Source organism: Pteropus alecto, unplaced genomic scaffold, assembly GCF_000325575.1.
Source record: "Pteropus alecto unplaced genomic scaffold, ASM32557v1 scaffold114, whole genome shotgun sequence".
NCBI classification, from domain to species: Eukaryota; Metazoa; Chordata; class Mammalia; order Chiroptera; family Pteropodidae; genus Pteropus; species Pteropus alecto.
In genome coordinates, this window is record NW_006435793.1 from 1,488,562 (window position 1) to 1,512,596 (window position 24,035).

Below are 24,035 nucleotides of genomic sequence, written 5' to 3' on the forward strand. Positions count from 1 at the left end.
TGCTGCCACAAAAAGGAAGACAGTTTGCCATTGAGTTCAGCCAAATTAACTGTTTTGAAAATGACAATACTCTCCAGAGTAACAAAACAGAATTCAAACACTCTAAAATATATCTATCATTCACAACGTGTAGGATAAATTCAAAATAACTCTAATATCAAAAGTTATAAAAAAGAAAACAGAAAACACAATCTATTCTAAAATGAAAAGACCAACAGAGATGATCCCTGAGATGTCCCAGATGTTGAAATTAGCTAACAATGATTTTAAAGCAACAATAACATCTGTGCTCATGGAAAACATACTTGCAATGAATGAAAAGACTATAATATCAGATGAATAGTAACTATAAACTCTAGCAATAAAATATTTGAAGGTAAAAACTCACTGAATGAGAAGAATGGACATGACAGAAGAAAAGATTTACTGATGTAACCTGAAGATAGTTCAATAAGAATTATCTAACGTAAAAAAACAGAAAGTAAAAGTTGATGAGGGCTTGGTATACACTGCATAACAACACCTTTTAAGGAAAGAAGCCCACTTTAGTTACCATCTCTGTTAAGAGAGTTTGGGGGAGGAAACAGGGCAGCCAGACACAACGTACTGGCCAGACCATTGCATGAGTAACCATGTAGGGGTGAGCACAAGATCAGCTAGCCACATCAAAGGTGGCTTTGTGAATAAATAATGGATTGTAAAGCCCGTTTTGACCATGGAGAACCTCTCTGACTGGACAATAACATACCTACACTCTCCATTTCCTTTAATAAAAATAAACAATATGATAGTTCATATTTCTCAGAGGTTTCATATATAAGCTCTCTTTCTGATTTTGATTCTCATTACAATATCATAAGAAAGGGTAGGAAATATGCCTTCTCTTTTCAGATCGACCATACGGAAATTTGCCTGAAGTTACAGTTACTGACTCTCCTATGCTTTATCCCTGATCTCTGTATCCTTTCCCTCCCTTAAAATTCAAATGGCGGGTATGATTAGAATAAGATCATGAGTGGAAAAAATTTCTAGTTCTTTTTTTGTCTCATCTCAAATCCTGAATCAGGGACCACCTTGTGAGCAACATTCTGAAACCAGACTATAATTCAATCACAGATAATGAACAAAAAGAAAGAACTGAATGCAGCACACATTCTGCTTCCCTTCTTTTGACTTCATTTTAGACAACAGAATCACAACTGAAACAGTACCTGAAAAGCAAAGAGGCACCAAGTCAGTCATGTTTTTGGCCTAAAAAGATGAGACAGCAGCAAATAAAAAAAGGAAAGAGACTTTTAAAAAGAGAAGGGGGAAAAAAGTCAACATTTTAAATAAGACCATCTACTGCACCTTGCACCTTATTTCTTTTTAGTGGCAATTATGCCTTACATTTGAATAAGAACTTTAATATGTTTTTCAAAGTATTTTCACATCTATTATTGCTAGTCTGACCTCTAAGTTCAAGCAAAGAAGCATGGAAAAAGGTACAAATAACAGTACTTCGCCAGACAGAAAAAGAACTAGTGGGCTGTGAACTCAACTTCTTTATGGGATTTGAGGTGTTTTAAGTTTTTTAATTTGAAAAATGTAGAATTATAAAATATGAGAAATGTACAATTTTTCAAAATAGGTTGGGTTTCCTCACCTGAAATTGACATGCACATTTCAACCCATCTCCTTCTTCTTTACAGACTCCTCCATATTTACATGATGATTCATCACAAACTCTTACATCAGACTCCCTCACATTTAATTCTGTAAAAGAGGAAAAATTGTTTCATATATATATATGTCTGTCTATATCCAAATATACATGTATAAATAATTTTTTAAAAATCCTTAAAATGTTAAGCATCTAATTCGCAAGTATAATAATAAGACATAATACACAAAACACAAGTTCAGGATTCCCCAATGAGAATATGCTTAAAAGTAACCCAAACCAAAATAAAACTCAAAATATCAGGACTTCAAGTAATTTCAAAAGGTAAATCTACAGAATTTTTCTATTTCAGCCCCCCAAGATCTTAAGATAATCTTCTTACTACTGTTTTACTTAACCTTTTAGATTATTTTTCTAGTGATTGCTACTTTTAAGGATAACAAATAAGAATAACTATACAATGTATACAAATATTGAATCATTATGTTGTATACCTGAAACCAATAGAATGTTATATATCAATTAAACCTCAATAAAAAAAGAAAAAAAGAAAAGGCAAGTCACATCCAGAATACTATTCATACGAAGCTCAAAACCATGAAAAACCAAACAATATTTTGTTTAGGAGTATTATTTTGTTTATATAAAATATTATATGATAAAAAGTTTTAAGCACTTTCAATTATCACTTCAGAAGTCAAAAAAGATATTTTAAAAAAAGAATAACTAGTCTATGGCCATGCCACCCTGAACACGCCTGATCTCAGAAGCTAAGCAGGGTCAGGCCCGGTTAGTACTTGGATGGGAGACCACCTAAGAAGACCAGGTGCTGTAGGCATCAAAAAAAAGGGAAAAAGAACTAAAAGGAATTTTAATTCTTTTGGTACCAAGAATAAAGTCTGGGTGATCAGTATTCACTCTATAGACAAACTCTTTTAATTATAAAAGAATTACAAAGTGAATATAAATTTCATACAATAAATATATATGGAGCATGTATGTGTACAAAATTAAAGAGATTCAAAATCTTACTAGACTTAAAATTTTTAAATGACCAGTTTAATTTTATCCTACCACAGGAAGCAGAGCCAATCAACAATGCTGGCATTCTGTGGTCATTTGCTCCTGCTCCAAGACTGTCTTGCTCTGGAAGCACCAAATTAAGTTTTCTAAGAAACCGAATAAATTGCTTCAAGATAACACTAAGTAAAGCTGCCAATCATGTGGAATTGGGTAAGAACCACTACAAAGCAATTTTCACATCTTCTGTATGGAGAATGAAAGCTACAACAAATGTCTTTAAGCAAACAAAAATCAAATGATTGTTTTAAAAACCCATCCCAGTGTAGTGGTGAACACAGGAGTCTGAGAGCAGAGAGGGCTAAGTTAGCTTCTGACTGCTACGCAACACCTGAGAGACTGGGAAGACCATATGGTTTCCTGCAGCTCTAGATCAAGATGAGGTCTTGGCAAGCAGATCTCAGGAGCATTTCTCTAGTGATCCCTCATCCCTGTTTGTCTATCACCTTTAGATTTCAAAGCAGGACTCCTCAGTAAACTGGGTCAAGGAAGTTCTGTATCTAGTGACATCTGTCCTAGCGACATTTCATTGCCTCTCTCTTCCCCGTTTGTTCTCACTGCTCTGCGATGATGTTTTGGGTCTCCTACTCTTAGCTTACCCTCCAAAGAGCTAGCCGTCAAGTACCTAAATATCCACGGAGCTGACAGTCAACAGTGCTTATTCGAGTAACCTCTCTGAACCAAACACCACACTAGAGCTGGTAGACATACTTTATATATCTAGAGGTTACAAAAATTTGTTTTCTCTTTTCTTAAATGGATCTCAGGTACACAGAATTGGATTACTCTAAAGTTTAAGCATACACGACAAAAAAGACATGAGCAGAAACTCAAAACAACACCCCTGTTTTGTTGTTCTCGCTGCTTTACAAACTTTTCCAGGCACAGATGACCATCTTTTAGTTCCTTTCACCTTGGCAATGCAGGCTTTATGTTCTTGGTTCTGCTCGTCTCCCAATTTTTGCTCAGTCATCCCTCTTTAAACTTTACCAACTTGTTAGTTCTTGAGGCTCAATCTAAAGTGTAAGGTTTGCTTTTTTTCTATCTACCTTCAGTCCTACTGGGAACTTACACAGGTTTGCTTCTAATTATTGTCTAACGTACTTCTTGAAACCCAAGGAAGATAACTAAATGTTAATAAAGAACCACTCTGGAAAAGAGGATAGGAATGTATAATACCTTTGCTCAACTACAGGCTTAACCAATTGTAAGAAGTGCATAATTTCAGAAATAAAACAGTGCATTTCTCTCTTTTCTTTGTAGCCTTAAGTTCGCACTTGGGTTTCAAAACAATCAGACATATTAAGCAAGAATAAGCAAAGTTTTCGTTTTGTCTGTGGGTCAAGACCATGCTCTAAGTTACAACTTGCTACCTTGGCTTGAGATTCTTTGAGTTATAATATGCTTTAATCTGTTGTATTTTAAAAATAAAATGGGATTCAATCTAGAACCTAAGCCATCCCCACCACTAGGATTCACCTGTGTCTGGAGGCCTAGGGTTGCTCAACTACCTGTTTGCATGTGGGAGAATACTTGTCCTTACTAAAGTGAGGCAGAGAAGCTTGGCCCAAAAAGCAAAGCCTTATGTGGGAGGAGTGTCCTAAGCATTGGGAAGTGTCTATCACTTGGGCTGCTCCCACAGCCCAGCCCCAAAGGCCTATCTTGACAGAGACAGGGGCTACAAAGAAACTAAAGAATGATTTTCACTAAAAGATCTGAAGCAACAAGATATAAAGAGCTCTGCTTTGATGCCCACATAACAAAATATAACAACAGGAGAGAAAAGGGGCTGGAACACCTCAATGGCCCCAGCATATCAGCCGCACACCTGGAGCACAAGGCCAAGGTGATAGTATCAGGCACAGAGGTATTTCTGATATCTAAAGGAAGGTACAACTATGCAACTACAAGGCAGCAAACATCACAAGAAGAAAAAGATGTGCCATGTGGTAGTGGCCAAAATATATTAGTGAGCCCACACATGAAACGCCCTTTGATGAATGCAAGAATAAAACCGAGAGGGAGGTATTCTGGGGGAGCTAGAGGTCCTATATTAATAGGAAAGGGTGAAAGTCATGAAATTCTGATTACACTGATTAGTCATGTTTTACTTTATGCATATCTCGCTATCAAATCCATGTTATTTTCATGTGTGTTAATGTGTTAAATATGATTAGTTGATCAGAAGCAGTTAAGTATCTATGTATCTAATCCTATGCCAATAATCTGGGACACACAGAAAAATACGTAAGAAGGAGCTTATGATCTTGCTAACATATGGAACAATTAGTGGTGAATTCAATATAGTCCATAATTAAGAGAAGAATTGTGTTGTACAGACTATAATCGCTCTAGGAATTTCAAGAAGAAGATAAAAATAGATTTGAAGCATAGGGTACAGTGTCAAAGATGGCAAGACTTGCACTGACCTTGAAAAATTAAAAGACCCTTTTTTCTGATTTAATAAGACTAATATAGGATCATTATGCAAAATTCAGAAAATACATTTTAAAATAAAGAATGTTTTAATTGCCCACAACATGTGAATCATATCAAGAATGACAGGAGAAAAGAGAATGTTCTTATCTAAGGAAAGTAGAGACACACGTCATTTAATGGTACATACAAATATTATAATCAGTGATTCCTAAATCACATTCCATAGAGAAACTGGGGTCCTAGACTAGAGTGTGCTTTCATTAAAATAAGAGTTTCATTTTCTCATTTGCAAAGGGAAGTCAATGGAAAGAATTTTCTCATTTTAAGAGTTTTCTTCACTTACATGTCTTAAACTTCCAATATCTGAGATTACTTCCTTGCTAGCTATCAACAAAACTTTTCAGTGAATGTAAAGAATATGAACAGAAAAATTCCAACAGTATTTTATAAAAACACACAATCATGAATGCCACATGCTCATGAATGTATATTTTTAAATGTTTCATTATTGTGGCAGTCACTACTAACAACCTACTTTGAATCTATTCTCTCCTTCTTACTTAGTAAGGGAACCGCGATTTCATTCAGGAAAACAAGGTACTCAGCTAAATAATCCGTATTTCCCTAACTTCCTCACTCCATGCCATAGTTCATATAGCACTGTCCCTTCCTCCTTCATTCTTCCATTCTTTTCTTGCCTGGAGAGAAAACCCATACCCGAGGTTATAGCAGCTATCTTACATGCATGAACATGAAAGTTACAAGCTAAAGATGGTAAAAAAACCAAGCCTGAAGAGGTTCATTGAAGACTGAAAGACACATACAGACTGAAAGTAAAGGAATGAAAAAATATATTTCATGAAAATGGAAAGGAAAAAAAAAGCTGGGGTAGTAATACTTATACCAGAAAAAATAGACTTTAAAACAAAGGCTATAACAAGAAACAAAGAAGAACCCAGCAATTCCACTTCCAGTTACTTAACCAAAGAACCTCAAAACACTAATTCGAAAAGACGTATGCATCCTTATGTTCATTGCAGCATTATTTACAATAGCCAAGATATGGAAACAACCTAAGTGTCCATGAATACATGACTGGATAAAGAAGTGGTATATACATATATACCATGGCCTATTCCTTATCCATAAAAAAGAATGAAATCTTGCTATCTGTAAAACATAAATGGACCTAGAGGGTATTATGGTAAGTGAAATAAGCCAGACAAAGAAAGACAAATACCACATGATTTCACTCACTGGAATCTAAAAATCAAAATAAAGGAACAAACAAAACAGAAACAAACTCACAGATACAGAGAGAACTTTGATGGTTGCCAGATGGGAGGGGGTTCGGACTGGGGTGGGTGAAAAGGGGGAAAGGATTAAGAAGTACAAATTGCTAGTTATAAAATAATCACAGGGATGTAAAGCATAGCATAGAGAATACAGTGGATAATATTGTAATAACTATGCCTGGGTACTAGACTTATCAGGGTGATCACTTTGTAAGTTTTATAAATACCTAATCACTATGTTGTACACCTTAAACTAATATGATATTGTACATCAATTGTAATTAAAAATAAAAAAAAAAATAAAAATAAATAAAAATAAAGATGGCAGACCAAAAAGACAGGAGTAAGAATCTAGAAAGAGACAAGAATTATGGAATCACCATACCTATCATGGATTTCATCCCTCCAGACTATTATAATAAACAAACACATAAAGAAAGCTCTTATCATTTAAGCCACTACTGCCAGATCATTGACACATGTAATTAAACACAATCCTGATATAATGATTGCATGTAAATTTAAGTATTTCTAAGCAAAAGCTGAAATAATTTTGTGCTACATCATAGTCCATGTGATAAAATTAATTTCTCAAGAGCATCATGACTTCCTGGTGCTCTGACTCCTCACAAATTTGAGAACCACTGTCTTAGCTCAAACTCAGTACACAGGAATTCTATTTTGGGATCATCTTCTGAATGTTATTTCTTTTCAAGTATTCCATACAGTACCAGGCGTCAAGAGGGTACTCTACTACCTGTCAATGATGATGATGATTACACACCTGCCTTCCTGAGCCCAAGATGGAAGTTCAGCAAAATGGATGAGCCATTACTGAGGCTCTCAAAAAACAGTTTTCCAAATAGAAATATTTTACACAAAGAAGCATTCAAGAGAGTGGCTCAAACAGAAAATATTTTGCTCTAGTTGCAAATCTGCCCATTACACAATTCTCTAAATGTAAAATTTGTCTCAATTTTCATTAACATTTCAAAGCTGGGAAACAATACGTACTAGGAAAAGGAACCCTACATACTATGAACCTGAGATGCCAAAATCTCCAATTTTTCGCAGCGCTAACTAGGGTCAGGCTGCAGTTCAAAGTGAGACCTATCAGCCCTCCAGAACGATAACGACTTTTCTACTTTCCCTTCCATTAAACAGAAGGTAGTTCTGAGGATCTTACAACTTAGCTAACATTTATGGCAAGCCAAGAGTGAATAAACTTTGCAAGATGTTAAGATCCAACTCAGGGCTTCTCAACCCTGGCACTACTGACATTCTAGGTTAAATAATTCTTTTCTGTAGAGATCTACCCTGTACACAGGAGGATGTTTAGCAAACACCTCTGGCCTCTACCCACTAGATGTCGTCGGTAGGTAGCACTGCTAGAGCAACAGACGTCTTCAGACATTACCAAATGTCCCCTGAAGAGTGAAATCAGCCCCCTGCCCCCATTGAGAGCCACTATAAAAGAAACCAAGGACTTTACATTTAATTCTCTAACACAAACACTATAAAGAAAATGAGTCTCTGCACATTATCACAGCTATTTTTCATTTCAACAGAATGACCTAAATATATTGCCTCCAAGTTTACATCTAGTCCTTGCTCTGAGTGAGTGCCCCACCTTTAATAATGACTTAACCTCCAGCAATCCTGACTTCCTCCTCTTCCTAACAAAACTCTTTTCTAAAGATCTGATAGCTTTTTTTCCCATTCTTCCAAATCTTTCCTTGACCCTTCTACAGCAGTTGATACTCCTGGCTTCATCTTCCAATCTAATCATCTTGATTATATCCCCAACTCTTCGACGACATCTCATTTACTCACTCTTTTTCCTTTTTTTGTTTTTTTTTTTACAATTTTGAAAGCCATTTCCAGGCTCAAATGAATTTTACTGGTTTCAAGGTTTTTTTAAAATTAAAATAAGATACAATGGAAACATCATCTTTGAGAAAAGAAGAGAAATTAAATTTAAATGTACCACTTAGCAATTATTTTCAAAAGCCAGATGATTTTGAATAAAACCACCAGCACAGCACTCTTAGAACTTATCTCCAACTTAACTCTCCAGATTAACCAAAGTGTGCCGTTCTCTGTAAAACATATCAGCCAATGTCCACAATACAATGAATCCTCAAGGTCACTCTCTAGAACAGTCTTGAGTTTCTGAGCTGCAACCAGGAAAGTTGCTCTTGTGCTTCAAGAGTCAGTCACAGATGTTATCTAGCCTGTGCGTGCCAAATGTATTTGTTACTATATGTGGTTTCAACATTTCATAAAATGAATGCTATGAAAGAAAACATAGGTACAAGAAAACATAGGTACTAAACTCATGGACCTTGGAGTTAGAGAGGATTTTATGAATTTGACCTCAAAGGCAAGGGAAATAAAAGCAAAAATAAAAACTAGGACTATATTAAACTCAAAAGTTTCTACACAGCAAAAGAACCATCAACAAAACAAAGAGGCAACCAACTGAATGGGAGAAGATATTTGCAAATGAAATCTCCAATAAGGGGCTAATATCCAAAATATATGAAGAATTCAAACCTAATTATCATACCTAAGAATTCTATGAAAGAATGCTATGAAAGACTTAAGAAATGCAAGTTGCTTTTAAAAATCGCTGTTGCATTAGATGCAAAAATCTAGAATTCTGAATCCACAAGACTGTCAGTTCCTTTTTAAAGATATTAAAACCGAATTTGTAATCAATGTATTAGAAATGTGATTTATTCAAGAAAGGAGAAATTCCAACTATTCTCAAAGAAAAATTGGGGGCCTTCATTCAAAATGTTGTTTAATAAATTTATGGTTTTAAGTTAAAACGCTACATGCATTTACGAATCATTTTTGTGACTCCCCACTTTAAATAACTTTCTTGATTAACCAACCAACTACCAGAATCTTATAGGCATCAAGACAAGGAGGCTCCTACTGTGTATAAAAATGTTCTGCCTTCAGCCATCCCAATAGCATTTCGTCTTATTTCTTCTCTCTCAGCAGTCTCATCCACTCCTACCACTGCCAGCCTTCAAACTGGGTTTCCCCCAACCTTCTTAAAAACATCTCATCTGCTTTTGCCAGTGCCATTCCAGTCTTCAGAGCACGCTGGGCAAAGTCCTATAAATTAATGCTTACCAACAATACTTACCAACATGTAAAATCTTTAGCTTATCTCTAGATAATTTCTTATTGACTCCCCATAAGACATGTTCGAACTTTTCACCTTGTTCTTAAGAATAACCCAGTTTCAATGGGTTTATACTCATTGTCTACAGGTTAACAGTATTTGGGAAACCTTCCCTTTTTTAGAAAAGCACACCAATCCAACCTGGCAGGACCTCTGCTGGATGGTTTCACCTCCAAAACAAGCCCAGCTTGTCCCTGATTCTGCATCCAAAATTGTCTATGAAACAGTTCTACAATCTCTACACTGAAAGTATATTTAAAATATTTAAACATTTAAAATATCCCACACCAGGAAATGATGCGGTACAGTCATGGAATATTATACAGCTACTTAAAAGGCTGTGTATATTTTATGTGGCAATAAGGAAATAGACTGATGAATGTCAAGTGGAAAAATAAGACAAAATATAACACACGCACTATGATTGTATATAAAAAGCACATATAAGAAAATTCAGAAAGGGAAAAACAAAAATAGTAAGAGGGACTGTGTTTACATCAGTTGAACAAGGGATGATTTCTTCCTATTTGTATATGGTTATATTTAATTGGGGGAAAAAACTCAAATGTGATTTCTAACACAACTCCAGAAACAGTTTAGAACATGATGGACGACAAAGCGTTAGTATGGGGGTCAGTCAGGGCCAGGTTCACAGACATGTTAGTTCTTCGCCTTTTAGAATAATAGTACCTTCCCTAGATATTGTAAAGATTAGATATGTACTAAAAAGCAACAGTGCCTAGAACAAACAAGTATGCAACAAAGATTTATTTATTTTCTTTCTCCAGACCAATCTGAGGGACACCCTTAATGACACAAATCACTGAAAATATATTTCAGGGTAAAGTCAAATGATAGATTTAGTAAATGTTGACTTCAGTCCCAGCAAATGAGATGAATTAGAAATCAAATTCCCTTCAACTTGTTTACTAAATTAACCACAATATATTAGTTATCTCCTATTATAAAGATATGAGGGGGAAATAAACTATATTTGATATTTCATGACACACAACCAAAGGGAGTTTACATTAATGTTAAAAAGCACTAACAGCAGAGATGACTAAAACTTCTCTAAGCTATATTTAACTAGAGAAATTTCACATATGCCACACACTTGTCTGACTCCAATACTTTTCATCCCATTCTAGATACTACTGCCAAACTAACCTCTGTTAAACGCCACTTTGATGCTGTCAAATTCTCCATCCCAACACCCACTCCAGTTCTAATTGCCACTGTGTCGAGACACTCATCCCATCTACTGCAGGGTCAGAAAGAAAAAGACCTAGATCCCTAGCTGGGTATTAAATGTACTCAGGTTCTTTCTAGCCCTATCCAGCCCTAACCAAAGGTCTTGAACTGCAATACCCATTTCCTTACTCCTATTTCTGACAACCTGGTTAACCTGTGTGTTTCCTTCTCACAGACCCATACACGAAATCTGCTATATTGCCGTTATTTAAAAAAATGATGAATCTCCATATTTCCTGATATGATACATTAAGTATTTTTTAAAAGGCAGATTTTCAAAAATGTATAACACACTTTATTTTTTTTAATACTTATCAAAAAAATCTAGACGGTATATATACCAAAATATGAACCACAGTTATCTCTTGGTAGAATTTAACTTTTCTTCCTTAATTCTGTATTTTTCTGAATTCTTTGAGTTTTTATGCACTCAGAGCTGTGCATAACACATTATAAGTGCTATATTAAGGATCAGTTATTATTTTTTTACTTTTAAAATCAGATAAAATAATTACACACTATATATAACACATAAGAATCTTGAAAGTATATGTTAAGTGGAAGAAGCCAGACACAAAAGGCCACATACTATATGAGTCCATTTATATAAAATGCCAGAATAGGTAAGTCTGTAAAGACACAAAGTCTGCATGTGGTTGCCAGAGTATTGGGACTGACTGTAAATAGGTATGGAAATTTCTTTTCGGGTAAAGAAAATGCTCTGTAATTACACAGCAGATAGTGATGATAGTTGCACGACATACTGAATATATTTAAAACGACTGAATTACTTTAAAATATACTTTAAAATGATAAATTTTATGTTGTGACTACCTCAATAAAACTTAAAAATAATTTTAAATATCAGATAAATCATATTAAATTTTTTAAAAATGAAACAAAAAAACAAACAGGCATTATAATTTGGTGTTTAAGGAGCAAACCCTAGAACCAGACCACCGAAATCAGTATCCTGGCTCTGTCACTTATCAGCTTTGCGACCTTAGTAATTTACCACTCTCTCCGTGCCTCCATTCCCCCACCTGTAAAATGGGGATAACAACAGTTATCTATCTCATACTATTGACGGATCATTAAATAAAGATATGGAAAGCACTCAGAGCTGTGCATAACACATTATAAGTGCTATCTTAAGGATCAGCTATTATTTTTTTTAATTAACACAGTCCTGGAGAAGGTGTGGAAAAATGAGTGCCCAACCCAACTCTGAGACTATAAATTGGCAGAACTTCTCATGGAATAATTAGCAGTACATACTGAAATTTTAATTGTCTTTATCCTTTAACCCAACAATTCTATTTCTAGGAAATGATGACAGGGATAGAAGAAAAAACACATAAAAATATATGTACCAGATTGTTAACATCAAAATTTTTTACAACAATGAAATGGAAAACGAGCTGTTTTGGAAATTAAATAAATTACTGATGAAATACTATGCAGCCATTAAAATTAAAGTAATATGGTAGAAACACATATTGATATGGAAAGATCATGATCCATTGTAAAGCAAAAAAATAATACTGAGAGTTATAATCTAGTTTATATTTTACAACATATACATGTTTACATATGTATTTTAAGATTTTGTAAGTACACTCAACATATTTCCTAAATCAAAATTTTTTAAATATCAATAAATAAATCTAAACACAAGAATATCGTCCTCTAGTTCTAACAACTTCTCCTTAGTGTCTGCAATACTAAGTGGAATAAGAGGTAGCCAGAATTCAGGGAAGTCACCCACAAAGACAAAGATCTACAAAACCACCTGCAAGTTAGCACTAGAGAACCTGATACTTATTCTTTTTAAAGAGAACCTAAAACGGACTTCACAAAACTCTAGTGAATTAGAATGAGCTCAGACTTGAAGAACTTCCAATTATTTGATTAAGTAACTATATGACCTTGGCAAAGCACTAAATGTCTCTGAGAAATCCCAGTTCTCTAGAGTAAAAATGGGTATAATAATCCCTCCTAGGATTGCAAAGACCAAGTGAGAGCTTTACAAAAGAGCAATGGGAACTATAAAAAATATTTATAGCTTTGGTTGAAACAACTAAAACCAAAACTTTAAAATGACAATCTTAAACCTCAGCAAATAGTTGTAAAAAACAGTGAAGAATTAAAAAGAAAAGAAGCTCAGGTCTAATCATATGGTACTAGGATTCACTTATGGTCTGAACTGGAAGAAGGAAACAATAATGGTTGACAAAACTGCACTACCCAAAAATTATCTCAAACCATTTTAAAGAGAAAAAATACTATGAAAAATTAACACTGAACACTAAAAGACTGAGATGACTAGTGAACAACAGAAATTCCAAATACATCAATTACAATCCAGCAATCCTTCTACTGGGTATTTATCCCAAAGACTTGAAAACTCATGTCTATAAAAATATTTACACACCAATGTTCATAGCAGCATTATTCACAGAAGCCAGGACATGGAAGCAACCAAAGTACCCTACGATAGATGATTGGCTAAAGAAGCTGTGGTACATACATACAATGGAATATTACTCTGTCATAAGAAGAGATGAAATACTGCCATTTGCGACATGGTTGGACCTCATGATAATCATGCTAAGCGAAATAAGCCAGACAGAAAAAGTTGAAAATCACATAATATCACTTATATGTCGGATATAAACCTAAAAGCAACAAATGAGTAGGACAAACAAACAGAGACTCATGGACATGGACAACAGACTAGTGGTTACTAGTGGGGCGGGGGAGGAAGAGGGAAGTAGACAGGATAAAGGGGGTCAAATATAGGGGGGTAGGGGAAGGGTAAAGTGGGTAAAGGGGATCAAATATATGGTAGCTGAAGGAAAATGGACTTTGGGTGGTGAATACACAATAGAATATACAGATGTCAAATGATAATGTATACCTGAAAATTATACAATTGTATTAGCCAATATTACCCTAATAAACTTAATTTAAAAAATAAATAAATACATACAGACATATATCAATTACACTATAAAAAAACAGAACCAATACAGAAATATTGGCAGTTCAGATTCACTTGCAAACAATATTAGATGAAAGCTGACAAGGTGAAATAAACATACATACATCAATTACACTATAAAAAAACAGAACCATACAGAAGTATCAGCAGTTCAGATTCACTTGCAAACAATATTAGATGAAAGCTGACAAGGTGAAATAAACTGAACTTAAAAATTCCAAAAAGAGATCTGATCTGTGAAAACCAATGTCTCCAGGTTAAACAAAAAAGCTAAAGCAAACACTAATATCAAGAAAATAGTTCAAAATTTTTCTGGTATAAAATGAAATAATCAGCATAAATGTTAAGTATCACAGAGGAGAATGGCAATCATCACGTTTATATTTTCCTATATTCTTCAAGTTATTTATATCCAACAAATAGTGCTTTTATAACAAAGAAAAAAGATGTTTTCTTTCTTTTTTTAAACTATAGAAAAGAAAGACTCAGATTACTTGCACAAAAATGAGAGAAATAGAGCTGTGACTGAAAACATAATACCTGCCAAAGTTTTTGAAGGCAGAATATGTTAAGAACTTTGGAACCCGAAATGACTTTTCAAAAAATGATGAAACAACTCAGCCATGAAAAATACATGACACTTGTAAAAAAGAAATATATTATATTCAAATAGTGACAAAGGATTAAAATCATCTAATAAACTAAAAGCAAATACTGAGGAAATTTTAAGATTTAAACATAGAATTTCAAAGTGCATGAGAAGTAGGCCAACTCCTAAATGCCTCATTTCTCCCATGAGAAATGCTAATAATGGAATAATAGCAGAAATAATGAAAATTGTTCTGTTAAAATAATGTTTCTAACAATGGAAAAAAGAGGGAGAAGAAGAAAGGGAGTAAATGGGTTGACATTATCTTCCAACCCGGCTTAAAAGAAATTGAGAATTCAAATCCCATTAAAGAAACCACATACGTATACAAGGAAAATGAGAGATAAACAGTATGAACTTAGAAAAACAAAGTTGGTTATAATTTTTAAAAGACAGCAAATAATAGCTAAGATGTAGAGAAATTGGAAGCCTCAGACATTGCTAATGAAAATATAAAATGTACAGCCACTCTGGAAAACAGTTTGGCAGTTTCTCAAAATGTTAAACACAGAGTTACCATGTGACCCAGTAATGCTACTCCTAGGTATAAACCCAAGAGAACTGAAAACATGTCAAAACACAAAAACCTGTATGGAATGTTCATAGCCTTATTCATAGTAGCCAAAAAATGGAAACATCACAAATGTCCATCAGCTGATGAATGAATAACCAAAATGAGGTGTGTGTGTGTGTGTGTGTGTGTGTGTGTGTGTGTGTGTACTGGGACATAAAAAGGAATGAAATTCTGATACATGCTACAACATGGATAAAACCTGAAAACATGATGCTAAGTGAAAGAAGCCAATCACAGTAAGCCACATTTTCTATGACTCCATTGATATGAAATGTCCAGAATAGGCAAATATACAGCAAAAGATTGATTACTGGTTGCCTAGGGCTGGGGAAGTGGGGTTTGGGGAGTGACTGCTAAACAACATGAAGTTTCTTTGAGGGAGGAAGAAAATGTTATAAAATTGTGGTGATGCATGCACAACCTGTGGCTATACTAAAAAATACTGGATTGTACACCCTAAAGAATGATGACAATGATGGACAGTAGCAGAAATATCAAAATTACTTCATTTAAAATAAACAGTTAAAAGCAGAATAGTCTATAGCTGTGTTGGGAAACAAATCCTAACACTTAAAAACTAAAAGACAAATACAAATCCAGGAAAGGATGGGTATCCTTATGACTTCAGGAGATACTTTAAATCTACCCTACACAAAAATAAAAAGTACGACAAAAAAAAAGGAACAAAATAAAATCCAATGTTTATGTCCCAAATAGAGTAACAAATATAGAAGATATACTGAAAAACTGAAAAATAAACCTAATCATTGTAACTGGAGATGACGAAACAAAGAAGAGACTGACATAAAGCATAAATTAAACCATTCCCCTTGGTAGGGGCCAACTGGGCAGTTGGGCTTAGGAAAAAAATAGACAGACAGATAGAGAAAGAAAACTATAAGGTAAATCTGGTAAAATCTTAACAACTGGGAAATCTGGGTACACTACTGTAACTTTTCTCTAAGTTTGAAATTAATTCAAAATAAGAAATTTTAAGTAAAATTAATAGTTATATAATAGAAGACCGAGAAGCCACGGAAATAACGCTTTCTTTTCTGGAGTACAAGGATCTGTCACCTAATTTGTTCTCATACTAGGACCCAGAGACACATCTAGTTTTAACACAAAAACCTAGAAATTCCACAACACATTCTTAGACCATAATACAGAAGTGCAAAACAAACTATCTAAACCTATCGAAATCCATATGTTTTATAACAATGATGAAAGGAATTTTATCAAAAATGCCCGTAGTGGAAAGGAAAAAGAAACATAATGACCTATTGCCACCTAAAGAATTTAGAAAGAGAAAAATAATGAAAGCTGAAAAAGGGTAAGTACTAAAACTAAGATATAAAATAAAGGAAAATTGACATAAAAACATCATTAGAGAGTATTTCGAGGAAATGGGATAATCAGAAATAGCAGGGTAGCTTTCAGATACGAAGAGGTAGGAGGTGGATTCAAGGAAAAGGTTGAAAAGAACAGTACAGAAGAAGTTGCAAGGAGTACAGATAGGAGGGGTGTTCAGACAGGAAGGGCTGGGCACTGCAGAAATAAGGTTTTGCATCCAACTTGATGACTGTGAATAATAGGCATACAGGAAGAAACATACACCAATTTGACTCTCTTCTAAACAGGCTCTCTACCCCAAATTAGCCCCGCCTCCTATAGCAGGAGCTCCAGAAGTGAAGAGAGAAAAAGATCAATGAAAGGCTAGCTACGTGAGGACAGGCAAAGAGCTCATGCCCCACTGGACCGCTCTAGCTGACTTAAGCGATGCAGAAACAAGAGCCCAATGTTGCCAATGCCTCTAAGTTTAGAAGGAAAGACTGAAATCCAGATTTTTAAGTGAAACCTCCAGATTTTTAATGGTTAATAACCAATGCAATTTTTAAAAACACTGTGCAGGCCAAATAAGTCCTCTCAGTTCTCCCCATTTCTGCAGTTATCTTGCACCATGCTCCCTGTCTCTTTCCTTCTTTTCATCTTCACCAATTTCAGACTTTGCTATCTAAAACCCCACTGTCATTCAAAGTATCATTCAGTGTCTTCAGAGTGAGTGTCAAATCTTCAGCTCAGCCTTCAAGGCCTTCCACTAATATGGTGGCAAAGTGTGACTCTCCTGCCTTAATCCCATATCCCAGTATCCCGTAATAGTCTTTTCACTGTCCCATCTTTGTGACTTTTCTACCGCATCCCCTCAGCCTAGAATACCCTTCTCAACTCTCCTCAGCTTCTGTGTTCATTCAGTCATTAATTCATTCCATGTACATGAAATATGTAACCTAACTTTGTGCCAGACACCATTCAAGGCACAGTGGATATAGCAGTGAACACAGAGACAAAACCCCTGCCCCCTCACGTTGCTACATGGAGGAGGCATCACACGTCACACAGGAAAAGTTGCTCTAGAGCAGGAAAAAAGCATAAATGAAGAACAGGGTTGGAGAGAGGCAGAGGGGGTAAAAGGTGGAAAAGGCTTCAATTTAAAGGCATCTTTTGAAAATGACCTTAAAAACTGAAAGAGCTGAGGGGTCAGTAACTGGGACAAGAAGTTTCCAGGAAAAAGGTACATCAACAGCAAAGGCCTCGGTAAGTATGTCTGGTGTCTCAAGCTCGCATTATACTCTGCCTGTAAAGCTCTGTTCAAGTGCCACTTACTCAGGAAAACTGTTTTTGATTACTACAAATCAGAATTACTCATTGTCTTAGCACCATATCGTATCTTCCTTAGGGCACATGTACATGTATATGTCTTTTCAAACATATACAAAAGGAATCACTGATCAATTAATCAAAAAAGGCAGGTAACGCAGTATATCATTTTGAAATGATATGTACATATTTTATCATTTTTAACTCCAAACATATAAATATACACTCATTTCCCCCATGCAGCACCTAGACCTTTTCTTTGAGTGAGGGTCTGCAAAATGCAGTTAAGGCACACCCATAATCCATTATCTACAATGTCTATTTTCCTTTCCTTTAAAGTGAACGGGGGACTGTAAAAAAAAAAAATACTTGTAAAATTTTCTAGGAGCAGAATCCTTCCAGATATTTACAAGGTTTCTCCACCTTCTTTCAGTTGTCTTGACCACAATCTAATTCACTGAAAGGCAATTCTTTTAGTCTCTTGCCTTTATCAAGTCCTTACAAAGTAGTTCATAAGAACGACTCTACATTCATATTTAATCAATTTGAGTAATACTTATCAATTTATACTCACAAGTATCCCTGGTATAAATAACTTTAAGAAGCAATACAACTGACTCTTTCTTGATAAGCAGAGAAATCAAATGAGACACAGGCAAACCAGAGATAAACTACCAATTTGAGCATGTGTGCTGTGGGAATTGGTTAACAGAGTTTACTAAAGGCATATTTAATTTAGAATGTTAAAATCACACCCAATAAAGGATGTGAGTTGACATTTCTCCAAATAAGGCATTCATTCATACGTCCATTTATATGGTTTATAAGTACATGAAAATGTGCTCAACATCAATAGTAATTAGGGAAATGAAAATCAAAACCACACTGATATACAACTTCACATCCACTAGGATGACTATAAATGAAAAGACAATAACAAGTGTTGGAGAGGATGTAGAGAAACTGGAACCCTCAAACATTGCTAGTAAAAATGTAAACCAGTGCAGCCACTTTGGGAAATGGCAGTTCCTCAAAATGTTAAACAGAGTTACCATGTGACCCAGCATTTCTACTCCTAGGTATAAACCCAAGAGAACTGAAAACGTATGTCCACACAAAAACTTGCACATGAATGTTCATAGCAGCATTACTCATAATAGCCAAAACATGGAAACAACTCAAATGTCCATTAGCTGATGGATAAACAAAATGTGGTATTATCCATACAATGAAATATTACTCAGCCATTAAAAGGAATACAGTTTTAATACATGCTGCAACATGATAAACCCTGAAAACATTATACTAAGTAAAAGAAGCCAATCACAAAAGGCCACAGATTATATGACTCCACTTATATGTAATGTCCAAAAGAGACAAATCCATAGAGACAGAAAGCAGATAGGAGTTTTCAGGGGTTGGGAGGGAGAGAGACATAGAATGACTATTAATAGGTATGGAGGGTTTCTTTTTGGGGTGATGTAAGTATTCTGAATTAGTAGTAGTGATGATTGTACAACTTGGTGAATATACTAAAAACCACTTAATGATACACCTTAAAAATTTTCAGTACTGTCTGTTGTTCAATAAATGTTTACCGATGGGGGGGGGGGGCGGGGGGAAGGAGATAAGAGCCCAGATGGGCTAAACAGAAATTTCCACTGTGTATATCTACAAAAGGCTAATAACCACATCCGTTAGAAATATAAGGCCCTTAGATATAGGGATGGCTTTTCATATACAAAATTTCCCTTAGCATCTAGTATATTAGATTACACTAGATAGGCATTCAATCAAGGTTGACTAAATAAATTAATAAATACCTACATGTTACAAACCAAGGATCTAGTAGTGCCCTGACCAAGATTCCATGCTAATGAGGGAAAACTTGCTTTTTATTCCCCATAATCCTGAATTGCCACTAACAAGGCACTTCTCTTAATCTAAAGTATATACTATCCATTTATACTAGCCTTACTACCATGTCACAAACCAGAAGACACACTTCTAACTTCCATGACATTTTAGAAACCTAGTTCAAATTCACCTTATGTCTATCACCAAATGAGACTTACTGGTCTCTCAGTATGTTTTTCTACCTCTTTAACCATATTCCCTAAGATAGTAATATCTCACATACTTAGCTTCCTCCTTCTTCTCAAATACCCTAGAGCAGGGGTCGCCAATGCGGGGTGGTGGGGGTGCGGGGCACAAGCAAGCGAAGAAGCTTCATCCGTATTTGCAGCCGCTCCCCAGCACTAGGATCCCTATCTCAGCTTCACCTCAGATCACCGGGCATTAGATTCTCATAGGAGCTCTGGTCCCTGATGCCAAAACGGTTGGGGGACCACTGCCCTAGAGCCAAAAGGAACAATTATCATTATCTTCATGTTACAAATGAGAAAAAATGTCAATGTCTAAGGTCATCTCTCTTCAAAGTTCATCTTTCGTCACATGAACCATGTATTTCCAAACTCTTCTCTCTTTAAATGAACAGGGAACTTTCTAATAAGTCAGATTTTAAAAAGAATAAATATGAATAAGATAAACAAGCAAAGCAGTAAGTACAAAATCCAGAATGACTGAAGGGCTGAGGCAAGAGGACAATAAAAAAAAGAAAAAAAAAAGCTGGTTTAGAACAATAAGAGCTAAACAAAGGGCCTGCTGCTTAGGGGAAGATGTTGTAATATCAAGAGATGACAGAGACAAATGCAGACTCATTTAGCTTCTTTGCTCTGATTATCTTCATCATGGAGCATGATCTTCACACCGAGAAAGGTAGAACTCTTAGAAAAGGGAGCTAACATTTAAGGTAAGTGGCATGGAGAGTGGACAGTAACAGAATACAGAGCTAGCTCAAAGGATTTGTTTGATTCAAACAAATCACACTCCACGATACTGAAGAAACTTTTAGTTCTGACTGCTGATTATCTAAGCTATCTTGACAAGATGCCAAAAAGACCAAAATGAAAGAATGCATTCTCCATTTTCAGTAAAGAAGAAATGCGAATCCAGAAAAACATCTACGGGTAAACTTGGCACGTATTCTCTGAAAATTTCTAGAATAGGTAAATACATTTCTGGACATAATAAAAAGAAAAAGCCACTGTGATGTCTTTATTAAGGCAGGCTATGCCACCTTTGCTGCTACATAGGATTACTAAAATGGAAAAAGGGAGAATAACACAGACATATACATATTTGATTCTAACAAGGCGATTTGACAGAATCTTTCGATAACAAGCTAGTGAAAAAAATGGGAAAATGTTGACTAGCAGAATCAAAAATCTGTTAAACTCTACTAAGAGGATGCGTAGCTTGTTGAATATCTGGTTGATTAATGCATCAACATCAACCTATATGGAAGGAAGTCTCCAATAACATATCATAGAATTCCATCCTTTCCCATGATCTACACAACTTCTAATAATTTAATAAAGCCGTAGACCTGCTCTTCACATTTGCAAGGGCCACAAAGCTGTGAGTGACCTTACAGAATCAGGCTCCAGAAAAGTTAGAGTAGGCTGAAATGAGGGTCCAAAGCCAAAAATGAAAATCGACAGGGAATCAAGGCCAGCATTTAGGTTTTAAAACTCAAATATGCAAAGGAGTAAACTCTAGTTTATGTGGGAAATACCTGGATATTAAAAGCTACAAAAAATCTACATACAGTCTCAAAATGTTAATAGATGCATATGTCCAGACCAGATTACTATAGTTCTTAATTAACCAATTCAAAAAAAAATACTTTTTCCGTATGAATCATTCCCAGATCTTCATCCTCAAACCAGTTATAACAAAAATCTACAACTGTCATTTAGTTAAAACTCTAGCTTTAGACTCAGTTATTCAAGTGTATCTTAGCGTTAGAAAACATTTTATTTGATGATCCTAATTTGCTGACATTTGTATCGATATATCAATATATCCTTGAAAGAAGGCTAAGATATTAAGTCCAAGTCCTTCTTTTGGAGAAGAGGAAACTAAAAAAATTAAGTAACTTGATCCAAATAACACAGCGGCTTAGCAAGGTCCATGATCCCCAAATCAGTCACCTTTTCCCATACCACATGGGTTTCTAACCCTCTTTGTCCTTTCTTAAAATTTGTACTATTCACTAAGGAGTCAGAAGACATACACAAAAACATCCATCAACATTATTATTTTGCTAAGGTAAAATCAGCTTAGCAAGAAGAGATAACCACAGCACATTAGCCAGTAAAATATTTTGACATGGTATAATCACAAGTTTGATAACCAATACTTGTTACCATAAAGCACTCTAAAATACAAATGGTTTTTATTCTCAGCCACTACTGTGTGATTACTTATTAAAGATTATCCTATATCCCATTTAACATTAGAAAAATAAAGTAAAAGTTATTACATGAATGGAAAAGCTTTTAATGGACATGCCATTGTTCAATGTGCTCAAAATAAATCCCTTCCCCATCATAAAACATACCACTATGAAAATTATTAAGGTTTTAGACCTTCAAACCTAAACAGCAGGCCAAAGGTTTTCTTCATTTAGGGTAACATAAGAGTCTGTGTTGAGGCCTTCTTGATCCCTCCACTCCCCCAGAAACAATGCCCCTTCAATATCCCAAAGGTACAAAGGTTGTCTGGCAGGCAGGCCAGAGGATCCTCTGTGGCCTAAAGTCCATCCTCCTCTTTCCCCTCCCATGCCTCTTCTCCCACCTCCTTAAAGAAGACAAATAGAGAACTGAGAATTCATAAAAAGGGAAGTTTGCAAGGCTGTGGCTTAAGATTACTAGTATCTGCTAGGCCAGCTCCAAGAGGACCCACCCACCCCTAAAAGAGACCAGGATGCCTCTCCTAGCCTCAGGGCTCCTCTGAGACCCTTTCTGAATGGCAGAGGGAACTTAACTGCCCGAATACCCTCCTCCCCAGTCTCATCCATTAGAGCCCCAGCAGGCTCTTTGTTTCCAACAGCTGGGGCGGGGAGGGGGGTCAGGCCTTAGACTGAGGGGAGAGGTCACTCCCTTGCTCCCTTTGCTGCCAATCTTCCGGCCATCCAACGAAACCTAAAAACAGACATACGAGATCATTCCCTCGGAACTGGCCTCCTCTTTCCACACACCTTAACAACCCAGGATTACACTTTGCTAAACAGAGGCAATGCTCGAGATCTAATTATCTCTTTCTACTACCCAAACCCTACACATGACTCTAGTTCGCTCCTTCTGAATCGACACAAACAGGGCTCATTCTACGACCGCCCCCCCCCCCACATCCTTCCTCCTCAATGCATACCCCAGGGCATATCCCTGAGCTCCAGGCTTCACCCACGCACAACAAACAAAAACACAGGGTCATTTCCTGGGCCCCAAGACTATTCACTGCTCACATCCACAGACCCGAGGTCACTCCGAGCCCCCAGCGTGCCCACCTCTACACCCAAAGAATATATATACACGTACGTACACATAAACACGCACAGCGACTCTACATCGCCAATCCGTCCCTCTGAATCTCCGGTTCCCTTTACTCACACGACCCCTCCGAGTCACCAGTGCCCTCCCCAGCACATGGTCACTCCCCTGGCCCTCAGCCTGGCCCTTCACCGTCACTCACACACACACACACACACACACACACACACACACACACACACACACACGCACAATCCCGGCCTGGGGCAGCATTCCCTCCCATGAGCCTTCACAACACGAACACGCGCTCCCGCGTACACACCCACGATCACACCGGAGCCTCGGCCGGCTGTCTACGCCTCGCTGGGTCCCGGCCTCACCACCTCCCAACACGCCGGGCCACCCTCGCTCAGCTCCTCGACACACACGGACGCACGCACGGCCACTCCCCATCCCCAGCGCCGGTCCCCAAGCCCGCACCGCGCGCTCGCACCCTGCCCTCCGCCCTCGCTCGCCCTCGGGCCCAGCTCCCCGGGACCCCCGCGCCGGGGCCTTCCCCAGCCTGGCCGCAGTAACCGGGAGGAAGGAGGGGCCGCAGGGGCAGGGGCAGGCTCCGGCCGGTCCTACCTGAGCAGTTGATGCTCTTGCCTTTGCCGCCGGGACACTCCCCGCCGCCGCCGCTGCCGCCACCCGCGGGCTGGTTGGACGCGCGGCTCCCGGGCAGAGAGAAGGCGAAGAGCAGAAGCACCGACGTGTAGCAGCAGAAGGCGAGCGGGGGCGCGGCAGGCAGCCGGAGCGGCGCCTCAGCGGCCGCGGCACCCATG

At 36.9% G+C, this 24,035-nt stretch overlaps 1 protein-coding gene and 1 pseudogene across 1 annotated transcript in view; one reads left to right on the forward strand and one right to left on the reverse strand.

The window, feature by feature from the left end:
* The window catches only part of LOC102898836 (tomoregulin-1), a 77,918-nt gene extending 53,883 nt beyond the window's left edge, over positions 1–24,035 (reverse strand). Inside the window, exons 1-2 of the mRNA XM_006911526.3 lie at positions 23,839–24,035; positions 1,646–1,755 (exon numbers count right to left, since the gene is read on the reverse strand). Coding sequence (XP_006911588.1) covers positions 1,646–1,755; positions 23,839–24,034 — 306 coding nt within the window. The 5' untranslated portion in view covers position 24,035. The remainder of the gene's footprint in view (positions 1–1,645; positions 1,756–23,838) is intronic.
* LOC112479471 lies at positions 2,393–2,501 on the forward strand (annotated as a pseudogene).